Source organism: Colobus angolensis, unplaced genomic scaffold (genome assembly GCF_000951035.1).
Source record: "Colobus angolensis palliatus isolate OR3802 unplaced genomic scaffold, Cang.pa_1.0 Scaffold200, whole genome shotgun sequence".
In the NCBI taxonomy this organism is placed as follows: Eukaryota; Metazoa; Chordata; class Mammalia; order Primates; family Cercopithecidae; genus Colobus; species Colobus angolensis.
The window spans coordinates 6,707,358-6,726,164 of NW_012115156.1; the positions used below are offsets into that span (position 1 = coordinate 6,707,358).

The 18,807-nt window shown below is 38.2% G+C and overlaps 1 protein-coding gene across 1 annotated transcript in view; it reads left to right on the plus strand.

The window, feature by feature from the left end:
• Window positions 1-18,807, plus strand: part of CDS1 (CDP-diacylglycerol synthase (phosphatidate cytidylyltransferase) 1) — a 70,518-nt gene that overhangs the window by 28,950 nt on the left and 22,761 nt on the right. The window contains exons 3-5 of the mRNA XM_011941787.1: window positions 2,856-2,952; window positions 10,983-11,080; window positions 12,784-12,923. Coding sequence (XP_011797177.1) covers window positions 2,856-2,952; window positions 10,983-11,080; window positions 12,784-12,923 — 335 coding nt within the window. The remainder of the gene's footprint in view (window positions 1-2,855; window positions 2,953-10,982; window positions 11,081-12,783; window positions 12,924-18,807) is intronic.

Here is an 18,807-nt window from a genome sequence, read left to right on the forward strand (position 1 = left end):
ACAATAGCAAAGACTTGGAACCAACCCAAATGTCCATCAATGATAGACTGGATTAAGAAAATGTGGCACATATACACCATGGAGTACTATGCAGCCACAAAAAAGGATGAGTTCATGTCCTTTGTAGGGACATGGATGAAGCTAGAAACCATCATTCTGAGCAAAATATCACAAGGACAGAAAGCCAAACACCACATGTTCTCACTCATGGTGAGAGTGAGAATTGAACAATAAGAACACTTGGACACAGGGTGGGGAACATCACAACTGGGGTCTGCGTGGGGTGGGGGATGTCAGGGAGGGATAGCATTAGGAGATATACCTAATGTAAATGACTAGTTAACGGGTGTAACACATCAACATGGCACATGTATACATATGTAACAAACCTTCACGTTGTGCACATGTACCCTAGAACTTAAGGTATAATAATAATAATAAAAAAAAGAAAACAGACTGTCCTGCAAAGACTTAGAATTTGTAGGTACATAGGATTAAAAATAGTAATTACATAAGAAATGTACGTTACTTGTGGGGGAAAAAATCCTGTAATTCTCCTACCAAGACATTAATATTTAGAATACTTTGGTGTTTACTCTTTGAGGCTTTTTTTTTGTGCAGTATGTGTGTGTGTGTGTATGTGTGTGTGTGTGTGGATGTGTGTAAGGCAAAAATGAGATTATACTGTTTTCTACCTTACTGTTTTCATTTTCATTCCATAGTGTTATTAGGAACAACATTTTATGTAGGATCCTAAATATATTTCAGAAACATTTTAATGTCTATGACATATTTTGTTGTATGGCTGTAGTCTAGTTTATCCAACTGATCACCTATTGCTGGGCATTTAGTTTATTACTAAATGTTCACAGTTAAAAATACCTCTACATTAAACATTTTTCTTTGTAGCTCACTTTGGTTTAACATCCATCAATTATTTCCTTAGGATAAAGTCCTAAAGGGAAATCGCTTGGTCAAGGTTTATGCCCTCCCCTTACTTTTTTTTTAAAACAGGATTTTCCTCTATTGCCTAGACTGGAGTGCAGTGGCGCAGTCTCAACTCCCTGCAACCTCTACCTCTCAGGCTCAAGCAATCCTCCTACCTCAGCCACCCAAGTAACTGGGACTACAGGCGTGAGCCACCATGCCTGGTTAATTTTTGTATTTTTTATAGAGACAGGATTTTGCCTTGGCTTGTGGTCCTTTATTTACCTCTGACTAGATTTGTGACCTAGCCCAGTTTCCTAATCCATCCATTAATCTGCAAACACTTGTATCTGTACAACTACATGGAGCCTTTCAGCCATAGCATTTTTGACTCTACACTCATTTTCAGTTCTCCCCTATGCTCAAGCTCTCATGAGAAGTTTATGCCTACATAGTTTGTTAATAGAGGGAAATAAAGTTGAATGAGTGCAATTTGACTACCTTATAAAGAAATTGGAAACTGGAAAAAAATACATGTTGTTGGTATGTTGGTATTTTAGATCTTGTGTGCAGAAATGATATGATAAAAGGAGTAGTTGAAAAGAGTGTTTGTTGGAAGTGTTTAAATTATATTGGAGAGTGGTTGAAAGCAAGGAATGTAATCTTTTTTTTTTTTTTTTAAGAGAGTATCTTGCTCTGCCACGCAGGCTGGAGTGCAGTGGCACAATCATGGCTCACTGCACCTTGACCTCCTGTGCTCAAGTGTTCCTCCCAGTTCAGCCCCGACATGCCCTGCCTACTCTCCGCCTCCCCCCTGCCACCGCCCCTCGGTAGCTGGGACCACAGGCAGGCGAGTACTACCACGCCCAACTGATTTTTGCTTTTTTTGTAGAGCTCGGTTTTTACCATGTTGCCCAGGCTGGTCTCAAACTCCAGGGCTGAAGTGATTCTATATCTTATGAAGGCAGCTAATATTTCTGTTCTAAGAAGCGAATGAGGGCTGGGCATGGTGGCTCACACCTGAAATCCCAGCACTTTGGGAGGCCAAGGCAGGAAGATCACTTGAGTCCAGGAGTTAGAGACCAGCCTGAGCAAGATAGTGAGACCCTGTCTCTATTTTTTTTAAAAAAGGAGTGAGGACTTGTGCTTAGAATATACTGCATATATGTTACTAGACTTTAAGTTGAATCAAAATCTCTTGTAACAATTTAAGTGCTACCAGTTGAATTAATAAAAATCAGAAAAGTCCTAAAGAAAAACAGCAACAATTCTAAATATAGATGTCATCATTTGTGTATTAGAGCATTCAGAAATCACCATCCATGTATTTGAATTATTCTGGATTTTTCATACAAGGCTGCCAACAGTTTATATGACATGGTCACACAAGGAGTGATATTTGTATGGCACACTGGGAGTGAAGTGTGAGGCTTGTGGTGGTGGTGGGGTGCGTGAATGCTACTTGGTTTTTGTTTTTGTTGTTTGTTATTATATAAAGTGAAGTAGTGGAATCTTTTTTTTTTTTTTTTTGAGACGGAGTCTCGCTCTGTCGCCTGGGCTGGAGTGCGGTGGCGCGATCTCAGCTCACTGCAAGCTCCGCCTCCCGGGTTCATGCCATTCTCCTGCCTCAGCCTCCCGAGTAGCTGGGACTACAGGCGCCGCCACCACCCCCCGCCAAGTTTTTGGAATTTTTAGTAGAGACAGGGTTTCACCGTGTTAGCCAGGATGGTCTCGATCTCCTGACCTCGTGATCCGCCCGTCTCGGCCTCCCAAAGTGCTGGGATTACAGGCTTGAGCCACCACGCCCGGCCAGTAGTGGAATCTTAAAGTATAGTTAAGGAAAATTCATAAATCTGGCAAATCAATACTGAAACCACAAAAAAAACCTTAAGAACACATTAAATACTAACTTTACGTTTTCTTTGTAGGTGGAAAAACTGGTGGATACGTGGAATTCTCACTCTAACTATGATCTCATTGTTTTTCCTGATCATCTATATGGGATCCTTCATGCTGATGCTTCTTGTAAGTGTTTGACTTTTCCCTGATTATCTCTTGCTTTGTTTTTCAACATTTATATATGATTGAAGTAATTTGAGCATATCATAAAAAATAAGTTAATCCAACACTGAGTCATAGCATATTTAGTTCCTTTAAGTGTCTTTTATTTCATGATGATCTGACTTAATCTTTTCTGTTTGCAAAATGACTATTCAATGTGTTCATTCAGCAGAGACCAAATTTGTGTAACAGGTACATGTCTATGTGTCTGACATTGTGCCAAGCATATTTTATAAAAGATATGACATGAGCCTGAGACCTCGTCTCTACAGAAAATTTTAAAAAATAAGCTAGGTGGTGGTGGTTCATGCCTGTAGTCCCAGCTACCGGGGAGGCTGAGGTGGGAGGATCACTTGAGCCTGGGAGGTCGAGGCTGCTGTGAGCTGTGATTGTACTACTGTACTCCAGCCTGGGCAACAGAGTGAAACCATCTCAAAAAAAAAAAAGACGAATATAACACGTACCATGAACATATGACTATTAGCTAGATCCCTGATTTCAAGGAACTCAGTGTAATGGCAGAAACATACAAGTAACCGTATGAATAAAAGTATGATAAATAAGCAAGATAAGTTCTATGATAGAACATGTTAGGAGTGCACAGTGGAGAAGCACCTAATCCCAGTCTGAGGGAGAGATGAGGAGGGGCTTCCAGAAGAGACAGTACCGAAGCCGAGTCCTGAATACTGGACAGGGAAAGGAATTCCAAAGTGGAGACATCCTGGGCAGGCCAAGGAGGGAGTGAGAGGATGCGGTCCAATGGAAGACCTGCAAGTTGTATGTGTAGAGGGTGTCTTTGTAGGGCACTGGAGAGGCAAGGAAAAACCCATTCTGGGAGTTTTGGATTTTGGTGTGTGTGGGAAGCTCAACAAGTCAGGAAGCCAAATAAGTATTTTAACCCTTCATTCATTCGTGTAACAAATGCTTCCAAGATGCCTGCTATATGCCAGTCGTTACATTAGTTCTATGGATGATACAGTGGTACTGAGAAAAATGTACCTGTCTCTGCCCTCATGGAGCATACTATCTGCACTTTAAAGAGTTGATTATTTACAGTCAGATGCCACCTGATGACATTTTGGTCCGTGATGGACAACTATACGATAGAAATCCTATAAGATTATAATGGAGCCAAAAAATTCCTATTGCCTCGTGATTTTATTCCAATTGCCAACAGTATTCAGTAAAGTAACATGTTGTACAAATTTGTAGCCTAGGACCAATAGGCTATACCATATAGACTAGATGTATAGGAGGCCATACCATCTAGGTTTGTGTAAGTATATTCTATGATGTTGGCACAACAACAAAATTGCCTAACGATGCATTTCTCAGAACATACCCCTGTTGTTAAGCAACACATGACTATATATAATCACAAACTACGATAAGCATTTGAAAAAAAGAATTATACTAAGAGAGCAAAGGCGGAGCTGGGAGCCTTTGCAGAGGCACAGTGCCAAGCATGTGGGCTGCGATCTGAAGGCTAAGTGGGAATCAACGAGGTAAAGGATGGAGTCTCAGGGAGGACCATCACAGGCAGAGGATTCCTGTGTGCAAAAGCCCAGATATTTAAAGCATGAAACATTCGAAGCCCACAAGTGTTGGAACCAAGGAGAAATGCATTTGTTGAATGCACTCATCAAGCACTTAGGCGGTGCTGAGCGTGGTTTGACAGCACACAGCAAGAGCCTGCTCTCTGGGGTGCCCTGTGGCCTTCTTTATTAGTATTATCATCATTATTACTTTTTCTCATTCCTTCTCAGTTAATCTGGGCTCTTCTTATGTTCTCATCTCCTTCATCTCTGGTTTCTCTTGCCCACTGAGAAATGTGTTTATCCATTTTGCCAGTCTCCCTCCATATTCAATTATATTTGTAGCTCATAAGCTTATGAGCCATATGATATGGTTTTCCTTTTATTTTATAAAAGAATAAGTTTTGATGTGAAATTAGACATGATGAAAAAAATTCTATCAGCTCTTGAAGCCACTTAAAGTGGCTTTTATAAGCACCTCAAAGCCTCTTTCACTTCTCCTCTTGTCCTCTCATTAATTTTGCACTTCCTTGGGGAAATCAAGTAATGAAAATGAGAAGAAGTTAATTTCTTTTTCTGCTAATTTGCTAAGATCTGAAAGTGCTTTTTCTCGCAAAGGAAAAATGGATAATAAATAGGATAGACTTAATGTGAGGGCAGAGGAAGCCGAGCTTGAAAGCCAAGTGGGCAGGCATGGGCAATTGTCTGGGTTTGATTCCAGGAAGAGGCCCCCCAGCTCCCAGTCTTCTGTCGCTGAATGTGCCAAGGGCTAAAATGACCACCACTGGCCCTGGGACTTGGACATTTAAGAAGCAAGTGTGTACAGAGCACTTTTCAGTGCTCTGGTGGTGAGTGGGCAGGCTCGAGGAAGAAGGGAGCAAGTGAGAGCAGGGAGTTCCACAAGGCTTTGTGGATGGAGGGACCTTTGAGTATGGCCTTGAGCCGTGTATCAGGGTGGAGGCAGCTCACAGTGTTCCCTGGGTGGCAGAAAAAGGTGCTTTTTCCTGGAGCACAGGGCCGAAAAATAATTAGAGATCAGATTCTGGAGGGCCTTGCAATACTATGTGAAGAAGTTTGAGTTTTATTTGGGAAGCAGTGAGGAGAAGTATTTTGGGATAATTTATTTGGAATTAAGAATTAAGAATTTATTTGGGAGAAGTAAGGAGTAAGAAGAAAATTTTGATCTAAGATATCAGAAACCACCAATATCCTAGATACACTGACTTAGGCAGGTTTGGTGGGTTCCCCTGTGATTTACATGTTTCTCCAAACGGAACTGTTGAGTATAATAACTAGAGCAAGAATTTGTGGATTAAAAACTATTTTCTAACCACTCTTTATGACAAAATTCAAGACAGTTTTAAAGGCATGCATGCATACATTTGGATTCTGATTTTTTAAGAGAACCATAAGTGTGCCTACAGTACCTGAGTTTTTCTATTTTTTTTTACTATGAAAGGAAAATATGATCTTATTACAAGTTATTTGCTTCAATTGGTGAGTTTAATTAAAGAAGAAAATAAGAATATTAAAGATCTGGCCAGGTGCAGTGGCTCATGCCTGTAATCCCAGCACTTTGGGAGGCCAAGGCAGGTGGATCATTTGAGGTCGGAAGTTTGAGACTAGCCTGGCCAAAATGGTGAAACCCTTTCTCTATTAAAAACACAAAAATTAGCCGGCTGGTAGTGGCATGTACCTATAATCTGAGCTACTTGGGAGGCTGAGGCAGGAGAATCACTTGGTCCTGGGAGGTGGAGGTTGCAGTGAGCTGAGATCGCGCCACTGCACTCCAGTCTGGGCGACAGAGCGAGATCCTGTCTCAAAAAAAGCAAAAAAGAATATTAAAGATCTAAGTAAAGTAGGTTTGCACTGTTATTGGTTATTTAAGTTTATTACATATACATACATGCATATATATATATATATAATGTTTATATGATATTTATGTTAGGATATGGATGATTCACACATATAGTTGATACTCAATTGATATTACTTTATGTGTTTTAAAACCTTATTTCTATTCCTATTCTTAACTAGATCATTTATATTTTGAGAAGGACACATTGTATCTAGCTTGCAGTTGCCTTATAATGTCAGCACTCAAAAATGACTAATTCAATATAGTTTCATTAAAAACTTCTAGGAGGCCAGGCACGGTAGCTCACGCCTGTAATCTCAGCACTTTGGGAGGGCGAGGTGGGCAGATTGCTTGAGGTCAGAAGTTCAAGACCAGCCTGGCCAACATGGTGAAACCCTCAATTTTGCACTTCCAAAATCTCTATTCAAAATACAAAAAATTAGCTGGATGTGGTAGCGCATACCTATAGTCCTAGCTACTCAGGTGGCCGAGGCAAGAGAATCACTTGAACCCAAGAGGCAGAGGTTTCAGTGAGCCGAGATGGCACCACTGCACTCCAGCCTGGGAGACAGCATGAGACTTTGTCTCAAAAAACAAACAAACAAAACTTCTAGGAAATTACAGGTACTATTTTAATATGGAATGCATACCCATGTTCCTTAAAAGGCCTTCTTTTGTCGTTTTTAAATTGTTGTATTCATGGCTTAGAATCGTACTTTCCAAGTGATGGAGTTACTAAAGCATGTTTTGATTTAAAGACAGATGTGAACACATAGAAGATATTGAAAGAGGTTTTTCTTTTCCCCCTACCTTCTTGGAAACTGTTGTCATTAAGTTTTAATTCATGCTATGTAATTTACTTTTAAATGGTGTGTTTACTTTTTCCCATTATGAAAGTTGTGTGTGTTCAAATTACTTTGGAAAATAGATAATTAAAAATAATCATTCCAACCCTGTTGTTGACTACCAAAATGCAATTAGTAGTGTTATTTGGTGTATTTTATTTCATCACTTTTTGCTTAATTTGTGTTTTTAAAACCATGGTCATAATAATAATGTGACTAACATTGTGCATCCTGCTTTTTAAGCTATATATCACATCAAAATTTTGTGGCCAGGTGCAGTGGCACACACCTGTAGTCTCAGCTATTCGAGAGGGTGAGGTAGGAGGATCACTTGAGCCCTGAAATTCCAGTCTGAGTCCAGCCTGGATAACATGGCACAACCCTGTCTCTAAAAAAAACAAACTTGTTAAAAAAAGTTTTGTGTTGTTCTGTGGTCTTTATAATCATTAGCTTCACTAGATTGTCTACTTGATAGAATGTAATTCATCATGTAGTTATTCACTTAAAGTGAATGAATATCTGAATTCACTCAGTGCATCATTTGAAGTTATTCAAATCATTGTGTTTATTTTTAGACATTCAGGTTATGTTCTGTTTTTTTTTTTTATTGTGAATAACACTATCCTGAACATATTAGAACATAAATATGCTCTAACTTTATATGCAGGAGTATTTTCTTAGAAAATATTTGCAAAGTGAAAATGGACACTTATTTGGATAACCCATAGGTACTATAGTTCATACTCAAAATGTCCAGATCTGAACTTCTAGTCCATACCTCAGCCATCCAGAGTAAATCTGTTGTCAAAGTTAAATAACAATACACAGACAAATCTCTATGCAAAGCATTTTATTTGGGAATGTATATATATATTTTAAAAAAACAGAATTGCACTTCAGAGCATACACCCAGACCAGGGTTGTCTTTAGTATGTCTGAAGAACAAAGAGAAGGTTGGGAGTTTTATTAATGAGAGAAGCTTGGGAGTTTTATTAAAGAGAGAAATACTACATACTGTTTTGAAAGAAAGCCCATTGGCACTAGTAAAGTTTTGGGGAGTTGGCAGGCGCTGATTGATGAGTGACAGTGGTGGCAGGTAAAACTAGTCTTAGAGTCGTGGCACATTGTTGTTTCAGCAGCTACTAAGTAAAACTGGTCTGAGGGTATGGCCAGCTGTTTCAGCAGCTGGGCTTGAGATAATTCATGGAGCAGGTGCTGTGTGCCCTGAGTGCTTTTTCCACTTGGCTCCTCAACTCTGATTTTAGTTGAATATGACAATTGACCCAATTTGTATAATTCTTTCGTACTGTCTACTTTTCCAAGCCTTTCTTGGTGTTATTTTGTGTTCCCTTTTCTCCCATAGCCCCTCAATTTCCTCACCCACCAGGTCTAGTCAGTTCTGCCCCCTCTACTTCTCTCCTGTCTTCTTCTCTACTCCTCTGCCACTTCAGCTGGATAGCAAAGTGGCATCTTGCCTGCCTGACTGCCTTTACTCTTGTCACCTCCCCAGTCCATTCTTTCCACTTTATTCTCCTGAACTCTCATGTCCAGTCAGGTCCTTTCAACTCCTCGGTGCAGTGCTTCTTGCTGTTTCCTAGGATTCCAGGACCAGGCTCATCTCTTTCTCTCCTTATTAACCCCACCTTTGTCTTCCAGCAACTCCACCCTCCTAGTAGTTCCCTTAATACGCCCCATTCCCTCTACAGGCAGTGACTCTGCAGATGCTTCTCCTCCGGCTCTGCCGTTGCCCACCCCCTGCCCCTGCCACAGGTGTGTCTGCCTCTACACACGTCCATTTGCCTATTTCACATGGGTTGTAGTCGTGTTTCCTCCCTGAGAGATGTACATCTGTGAACAGATGCCCTATGTTATTTCTATAAGTCCTCAATAACTAGTAAAGAGTAGACGCTTAAATACTAGTAAAGAGTAGATGCTTAAATACTGACTGTTGTTTTTAAGGTTCTTGAAATATCAATTGGGCCAACAGAGTCCTTTGAGTGTACATTGCTACCAGTATTGATGGTGTGGAGTATTAATGTCTGTGTAATCCTCCAGTCCTGGAAGATACACATACAGTTTTAAGATTTCAACAGTACTATTTGGAACCTTTTGTTTTCTGTTTTCCTAGAAGTTCCATATTAATTGTCCCTGCAAGCTATAGTTGATCATATAAATATAATGTGTGCTATTAAAAACACTTTTATTCTCCCCTCTCAGTAAAATAAATATAATTTATAGTGCCAGTGGATATACCCTAGCAAATAAGTTCATAGAAATTACATCAGTATGGTATTTTAAAAGCCCTTCGGATCTGACTACCTTTGCTTTACTGTTTTGTCTTAATACTAAACATTGTCTCCGTTCTTTATTTTTGTTAGAAATGACTTGATATTATATACAAATGTTATTTGAAGAAAGACACTTAGATTTCCTCCTGTCTTTATAACACATTTATGACTTTTCACTAAAAGTACTGTTTATGGTTTCACATACATTTCTTTATCATGTAGCTGAAAAGAGACATTTATTTTTTAAAGTATGTGATTGGACATGTAATCGGTATAATGGGAAAAGATAGCTTAAGAATACCCTGAATGGTAGATTTTGGAAAACTAACTTGTGGAAATCTTAAAAGGAAATCCCAAAATATATCCTCTGACAGAGTTTGGTAAGCTTTTTCTGTTAAAGGACCAGATAGTAATATTTTAGGCTTTAAGGAGCTGCATATGTTTCAGTCACATAATCTTTGATTTTTAAATAACTCTTTAAAAATATAAAAATCCATTCTTAGCTCAAGGATAGCATAAAAACAAGCCCCTGGAGAGTGCTCTCTAGACAAAAAAGCTAGTCTGCCGTATTCACAAAGATTTTTACCTCTTAATTTATGATAATAAGTGTTCGACTTGCCATTTGCTCTTTGAGTCTTGAAATTAATAGGTCAAGCACTGGGTGTGATGCTACATATTGAGAAATTACCTTCATCCAGGTTGCTGAATGCAGCAGTTTGAAGGACTACAAAATAGAACATCAAAAAGGGATTTATAAATGTAAACCCATTTAATAGGTGTGCAGTCAGGACACTGTGTAAACAGAAGTGCATAAACTCAGTTGACTGGCCAAAGCGGCTTCAAATGTGGAAGGTTGCTTATACTTTGCTAAGGTAGCCCAGCTTCGATTGACCAGTGAGTAGCTGGCTATGGGAGAGCTGACACAGCTGGGAGGATGAAAAGGCCATTCCAGGGTGACTGGGTAGAAAGTGTTTTAACTGTTTGTCCTGACAGTATCTTTATTACTTGCAAGTATAACAATGCATGGTTACAAATAAATATATACAAGCAAACTTTCATATATGATTTTCTTAGGGTATCTCAAGAAACATAATGGACAGGTTGGACAAAAAGATTCTCCATCTTGAGAAGGACAGTCTCAATAATGAAATAGTAATGAGGGATAAATCCTAGTCAACTGCGGCCAACCAGATTATATCCCTCAAACTTTAAACTCTAGTGCCACTCCCCACCCTGGGAAGGATCTTCCAAGCCTTTTTGAGTAAAACATTATTTTGTCCACCCCTTTGAGGCATCACTTTATTTTTAGAGACATGGAATATTGCATTTTTTTACTGACATTTAGAATAATTAAAAATTGGTAGATTAAGATTTTTAAAATACGTATGACAAACTGCTTTATTGAATGATTAAGCATAAATGTAAACATTGAGAAATGTATGTTAATGTTTTTTCTTGGTTTCAGGTTCTGGGCATCCAAGTGAAATGCTTCCATGAAATTATCACTATAGGTTATAGAGTCTATCACTCCTATGATCTACCATGGTTTAGAACACTGAGTTGGTAAGTAAGTTTGAAACTATTTCAGATATGAAAAGTTAATTTCTGAAGTTTGTAAAGGAAGCATCTTGATCAGTCAGTATCCACTCAATTTACCCTATAGATTGATTTTAGAGAAAGATAAATAAAAATAACATAGTTGAATTTTGAAAAGAAGATCACCTTTGTCTTTCCCACTCCGATACAACTTCTTTCAGATCTCATATTTTAGTCTTTGTAGAGATATCTAATATGTGTTGAATATATACACCATTCTTGTCCTTTTTTTTTAAATAAAAAACTAAACATTGTATTGGAAACATTTTTGTATCCTTTACAATGATAATTTTAGCAAAATATTTACATATAATCTTTTCCTTCATTTTCCTTCATTTCCCCTCAGTTGACATGATAATATACAACATATTGTATATACACAAATGCATGTAAAGTTAGTAACAAATCACCAAATGATACTAACGTTTAAAATTTTACATCTTTTAAAACTTTTCATATATAAATCATTGCTATCAGAACCTTGACTAGGAAACATGATAATGTTATGTTCATATTTAACCCAAGTGGCCATCCTTTTTAATATATTTGATTAATATCAACCAGGGAGTCAGTGTCTCATTATAACAGATGGGGTTTAGGACAGTCAAAAAGAAGTGTCTTGATTTCGGTGAGAGCTGATTTTTCCTTGTAGCATGTTTCTTCATGAGTGGCAAAGTATATAGGAAATGTTAGATAGATAAAGAAATTGGAGAATAATTAAATGCAAAATCATGCAGTATTGATTCTAAGTATTAAAAAAAAGAGAAGATAAATAAGGATGGGCTCCGGTGATTTTAGAAGGTGTCAAACAAGTGGTAAAAGATAAACTGGTGTTTGAAATGAAGACAAGTTTTGGATAAAGAAGAGTTTTCTGGTTGGGGATGTAGCACCCATCAGTTTCTAGATATGGGACAGACGTACTTATACTACCGCTGATGAGATATTCCTGGCCCTTCTGAGCAGAGGGTATTGTTTAGCAGATAGTGGGTAAATAGTTGGATTGGTAGACCAGGTTAGGCCTTGATTGCCTTACAGAGGAAGAATCCTGGCTCATTTGGAGTCCACTAGGAGCATTAGAAGAGGAGACATGCCAGTGCGTGCAGGGCAATGGGGAGACAGGTTGAATTACCTCTTCTTTCTTTCCTTCTTAATCTTCCTGAGGACAGGTGGGGATTTGTCTTAGGACTTCTACTATTAAAAAGCATTAGAGCTGTGAGTAGTTAGGAGTTAATTTTCATTATGAACTTAATACCTCAATATATACACCCACACATTATACATACATACAAAGTATTAAAATCATACACACACATACACAGATTATACTACACACAAAGTATTAAATTTATACACACACACACACTGCTCCCATCTCCCAAGGGTGAAGGATTGTGTGTATGTAGTATTTTCTACATCGTTTCCTAATTATCTCTGGCATTAGATTTTCAGCTAAATAAAGGTATGAATTATATTTGGTAAATTTTTGCTAATCAATAAATTTGAAATTAAGTTTAAAACAGGAAAATAACATTTTGGTAAAATATATCTTGAATTGGTCTTCTGAACTTGGTTTTCATCTTTATGTCATCAGAATGTAGAAAATAATTTTGTTGAGTTTGAGGGGAAGGAAAGCTTCAAATATAGAAAAACTAATTGTTTTTAAATTATAGGTACTTTCTATTGTGTGTAAACTACTTTTTCTATGGAGAGACTGTAGCTGATTATTTTGCTACATTTGTTCAAAGAGAAGAACAACTTCAGTTCCTTATTCGCTACCACAGATTTATATCATTTGCCCTCTATCTGGCAGGTAAGTTAAGGAATATTCTGTATTGATATGTAGCTAACACATTTTCCATGTTTATTTTTATTTCTGCTATTTAAATTCATAATTTTTGGGTTACATTTTATTCCAGCCTCTCTTTTGAATTGTTTCTCATGTATAAAGCTATTTCTTTCATCATGTTCTTAAATAGCAATTACTCCCTTATAGTGGGTTTAAAAAGTGCTTATTAAGAATCACTCCAGGCCCGACTCTGTGGCTCAGACCTGTAATGCCAGCACTTTGGAAGGCTGAGGTGGGCGGAACACCTGAGGTCGGGAGTTTGAGACCATCCTGACCAACATGAAGAATCATGACGCTGCACTCCAGCCTGGGCGACAGAGCGAGACTCCATCTCAAAATAATAATAATAAAAAAAGAACAATTGTAGTTAATTAAAACATAAATCATTTATATCATTAATATATGCATATTAGTTTTCAAACTGAATTTCAAAAGAATTATGATGTAAACAGCAACCCTGCACCGCACCGCTTTGAGATTTTTTCCTTTTTTCTAAGTAATAGGCCTATTTCTTAGTTTACTTTAGGCATTATCTATTGACTTCCTGTTATAACCTACCTCACTTCTTCATACTCAGTTTTTTTCTAGTCACAGTTTGCATTAAGTAGGTACTCAAAATATCACTTCCTGTAGAACCAAATAGTATCAATGATTACATTTCCTTCTTTTACTACTTTTTGTTTTTCCCGAACTGAGTAACTGCCTCACCTTCTCTTTCCTATATTTGCTAATTTCCGTGTAGAGATCCTTAATTTCTCCTTCAGATTTGCCCCATGTCTGTTGGCAGTGTTTTCAGATGTTTACACAAGTCAGATAGTATATCAATTGCCTTTTTTCCTGGAGACTTCTATGCCAGAGACCTCTGCATTCCTGTTCCTGTGTGAGCTGGCTGCATTTGGGCCCACTGCTGAGCTGTCCTCATGATTTGAGCCCATGTCTTCCATCCCAGATCTTCCATCTCTTGGTTAACACCCTCACTTTGCTGAAGCATGGCCTGCTGTAGTTTCTTATGAAATGATGTGTAGAAGGTAGATGTCTTATGTTTGTGCATTTCTAAAGATACCTTTGGTCTGTTCTCACAGCTGATTGCTTTGGCTAGGGCTCACACTTATTGTTAGACTTTTACTTAATAATCCAGGTCAGAAGCCTAGGCCTCAGTCTTGCCTTCCACCAGGCCTTTTCTCCTTAGTTTCTCTAGAAGATATGTTTAGGCACCTGTAATTTCTCAGGTCTACTAACAGTTTTCTATCTGTTTTCTAGCTTCCAAATTTTGTAGACATGTTTCTTCTTTTCTCCTTGACATTTCTTCAGTTTTCTCTGTTCTCATGGGGCTTCCCCTTAATTTCTTTTAATGTTATTTTGCAGGGACACCAGGATGGAATACAAACTGTAATTTAAAAACAAAAAGCTGTAACTAGTTTTATTTTTCCCTTGGCTTAAAACAATTTGTTATTTTTGCTCACAGTCCTGTGGCTTAGCGGGCTTAACTGAGCAGTTCTAACCCCAGGCCTCCCACGTGGTTGCCGTGAGACAGAGGCCGGTGCTCATGTCTTAAGTGTGCTGGACATCAAAGATGGCTCCTTTTCATGACTGCAGTTTGTGCCGCTTGCTGACTTGGGCACTGACCTGTGGCCCCTCCATGTGGCTGGGATGGGACAGGCACCCTGGGTTCTGAATGGGGAGCATGCTAGGAGCCAGGTGTTTCAAGAGGCCTGAACTAGTGTGTTTTTTTTTTTTTTAATGAAAATATATGCCCATGATAAAAATTTAGACTAGAAAGGAGTATTTGATGAAACTTTCCTCCACCTCAGGGCCTTACTTACAATATCTGGAGGCTTACTACTGTTATTCCAGAAATTGTCTGAGTATTCAAGCTTTTATGTTTATATCCCCCTTCCCTTTTTCTTATATAAGTAAGAATATCTCTTCTGTACCATTTTTCACTTCATACATTAATAGCTTATAGATCGATTTATATTGGCACATCTACATTTATCATTGTATCCGTATCTGCAGTTACATCTATATTGATATACAGCAATAGCTGAGAGGTAGAATGTTGGCAACTAAGGTGATTACTGTCTTCCCCTTTGGTTTTGCTATAATTTATGCTTGAGAATAACATCTCCGTTGAGTGTGGACCAATAGTGTAATTCATTTTCTTTGCTGTTTCTTTTTATGTATTTTGTCTTTGATTATCGCCTCCCAGCCAGCCCCTTTTTAGTAATTCTGTGTTTCATGTATGACTTTTGGACTCTACTTCTATAAAAATACAATCAGTGTTTTGTCTTTTTTTTTTTTGAAACAGAGTCTCACTCCGTTGCCCAGGCTGGAGTGCAGTGGCACTATCTCGGCTCATGGCAGCCTCCACCTCCTGGGTTCAGATGATTCTCATGCCTCAGCCTCCCAAGTAACTAGGACTACAGGCATGTGTTACTGCACCTGGCTACTTTTTGTGTTTTTAGTAGAGATGTAGTTTCACTATGTTGCTGAAGTTGGTGTCTAACTCCTAGGCTCAAGTGATCCTCCTGCCTTAGTCTCCCAAAGTGCTGAGGTTATGGTCATGAGCCACCATGTCTGGCCTGGTATTTCTTCATTTTTCTAATAGTATACTTATTTCTGCCATAGACATATTTTACCATTTCTTATTTTACACTCAGAATCACAGAAACTTACTGAAAGTCGTTAAAGTCATTCGTTGAGCAAACATTTGAGTGTTTTTCAAATGCTAGGTACTATGAATGATGTTGAGGATATAAAGGGAAATGAAGCGATTGTGTGCCTTCCAGGGTCTTGAAGCTGGTGAGATGTGAGTCTTCTAGTTCATTGCTGAAATGTGAACAAGTTCTGGCAGGAGCATGAAGAAGAGGAAGGAAGGCCATGGAGGGCCTTTGAGAAGAGATGACAGGTTTCATGAAAAGGAAAGAGTAAGCAGGCAGTTGCCAGGTATCGGATAGTAGAAAAGTCCATTCCAGGCAGAGGAACAGCTGTGCAGGTATGAGAATGAGAAAGGATTGCATGTTTTGGGTTCATGGAGGCATTGAAGATAGGGAAGGTAGGCAGGAGCCACATCTTGACAAAATTTGTATGTCATAGGAAGGGTTTGGACTTTATATCTGGGAAAACATTGGAGGATTTTAAGCTAAGAAATGATGTAAACAGATTTGCAATTAAATGAAGTAGGTTGGGAGACATTATCAGGCAGACTAGATAGGAAGCTACTGCTGTAATCTACACTAAATGTAGTAAGGACCTAAACTCATCCGGTTTGTAGTTAATACTAAATGAGTAATAAGTTAGAAAATAAAAATACCACAGGCTGATCGTAGAACCCAACTGCTATTTTATGACAGTCTATGAAAAGTTGTTTATGTATCACAGGTTATTGGCTTAAAATGCACATCTTTGTTGAGATAATTGCATATTCACATGCAGTTGTAAGAAATAATAGATCTTTTTACACTTTGCTCAGTTATCACCAATAATAGTATTTTGCAAAACTATAGTACATCACACCAGGATATTGACATCATTATAGTCACACAAATGTACTTTTTGTTTGTTATTTTGAGATAGGATGTCACTGTTTTCCCAGGCTGGTCTTGAATTCCTGGACTCAACTTACCCTTCCGCCTCAGATTCCTTGGTAGCTGGGATTACAGGCGTGTATTACCATGCCCCGCTCTATAGGTATACTTTAAAAATGCAGCCTCATAGTAAGCTAGGAGCTACTCAGTTAAATGATGTAACTTCCAGTATGAAACAGGCATAGAATACTAGAATACTAGATGTCTATTATCATTTTAAGGGTGGCCTAAAAATGGCTCGGTTAGACCAAAAGCACCCATGGTGTACCTCTCTTGTTTGTTTAATTCCCAGAGCGCAGTGCAGGACTGGCATTGAAGGTCCGACTCTGTATTTGTTGGATAAACTATTAAAAGGCTGAGAACATGCACATCCACACGCAGTGCTTCTTAATGATATTTTCTTAGTATCAGTGTTTTGTTTGCTGAGTCTTGAGGCCTTAGTGGCTACTCTTGAAGTGCTCAGCAACATTTGTGAGCTCAGTCCAGCAAATGGAGTTAGACTTTGAAGCAGGACTATGGAAATAGAGAGTGTGCTAACATTGAGATATTTGTACCTTTCTTTCAAATTATGCTGTGGAAATCTTTGGAAGTCTTTTTGTTAAACAATATTCCAAGGGCCCTGTGAAAATTTTAGTTCTATGATAGTGGTCAAATGACTTCAGAAAATGTATGTCTTACCAGATTTAAAAAGCAGAGACAGTTCAAACTACTTCATTGACATTGAATTTTATTTAAATAAAATATAGGTATCTCCAATTCTGACCCCTCATGTCGTGCAGTTACATGGTTAGCAGTGATATGTCAACAAACTTAAGGTGTTTGACCCTTAATATCATCACCTTACATTTCTTTATTCAACTATAGTGATGTGCTTATTATGTTTAATAAATTATTTTTTGCTTGTGTTTGTGCATGCGTAGCTATTTTGATTTCTTTAAAATTCTTAGGGAGATAATATGACTTGAATGTAACGCTTTCAGTTCGAGAAAATTGATGGACATACAAAACTAAATTATAGCCAGAATTAATGCATAATTAAGATATTTTCCCCAAACATCCTGAGTATCTTTTATATCAGAGGATATTAATGAAATCTTTAGAAAAGTGTCACAAATAATTCACAAAAGACTGTATCTCCAAAACTACTTAAAATTTCTGAATTAAAGACTACTAAACTCTATATACGTGCTAGTACTGGTTCTAAACCTTAGACTAACCATTCAGATTAATAGAAAACTTTTCTTTTTTTTGAGACGAAGTCTCGCTCTGTCGCCCAGGCTGGAGTGCAGTGGCCGGATCTCAGCTCACTGCAAGCTCCGCCTCCCGGGTTCACGCCATTCTCCTGCCTCAGCCTCCCGAGTAGCTGGGACTACAGGCGCCCACTACCTCGCCCGGCTAGTTTTTTTTTTTGTATTTTTTAGTAGAGACGGGGTTTCACCAGGTTAGCCAGGATGGTCTCCATCTCCTGACCTTGTGATCCGCCCATCTCAGCCTCCCAAAGTGCTGGGATGAAAACTTTTTAAAATGTTTAACCAATATGATGATTGGTTTGTATGGTAATCTCTACAATGTGTATTGATATAAAACTTTTTCAGAACAACTCAGTTGTAGCCTGGTGTCTGAATAAAGGCACACAATGCTTCTTTAATTTGATATTAGAAAAAAGGCACACAATGCTTATTTAATTTGATGCTAGAAAGTTTTGATGGTTTAGGCAAGTATAATGAAGAATATAACCAAGTGAAAGAATGGGGGATGAGTCGGAAGCTCTAGTATTCAATCTTGGGCCTATCCTACTGTCTGTTTTTTGAATTAAGGGCTATATGTTTACTAAATTTTGACTAATCATCAATGGTAAATTTAAAAAACAACTTTGTTTTTCATTTGTTTTCGGTGTCTTCAACAAGAGTAAGAGCTCCTGAATGGCAGTGCCTATCTTATTCATTTTTGCATCTTGTTTCTGGCATATCAAAGGTGCTTAATAAATATTTTTTATCTATTTTTCTGAAATTCCCTCTGTCTCATCTATTGGGCTTTTCAGTATCTTGTGTTTTTTCCTTTACTTTTCCTGACCCTCTTAAAAATCTTCATCCTCTTTTTCTTTTTTAAATAAATTTTTTAAGAGATGGTGACTTGCTCTGTGGTCCAGGCTGGATGGAGTATAGTAGCTTGATCATAGCTCACTGCAGTCTCAAACTCCTGGGCTCAAGTGATCCTCCTGCCTTAGTCTCCCAAAGTGCTGAGGTTATGGTCATGAGCCA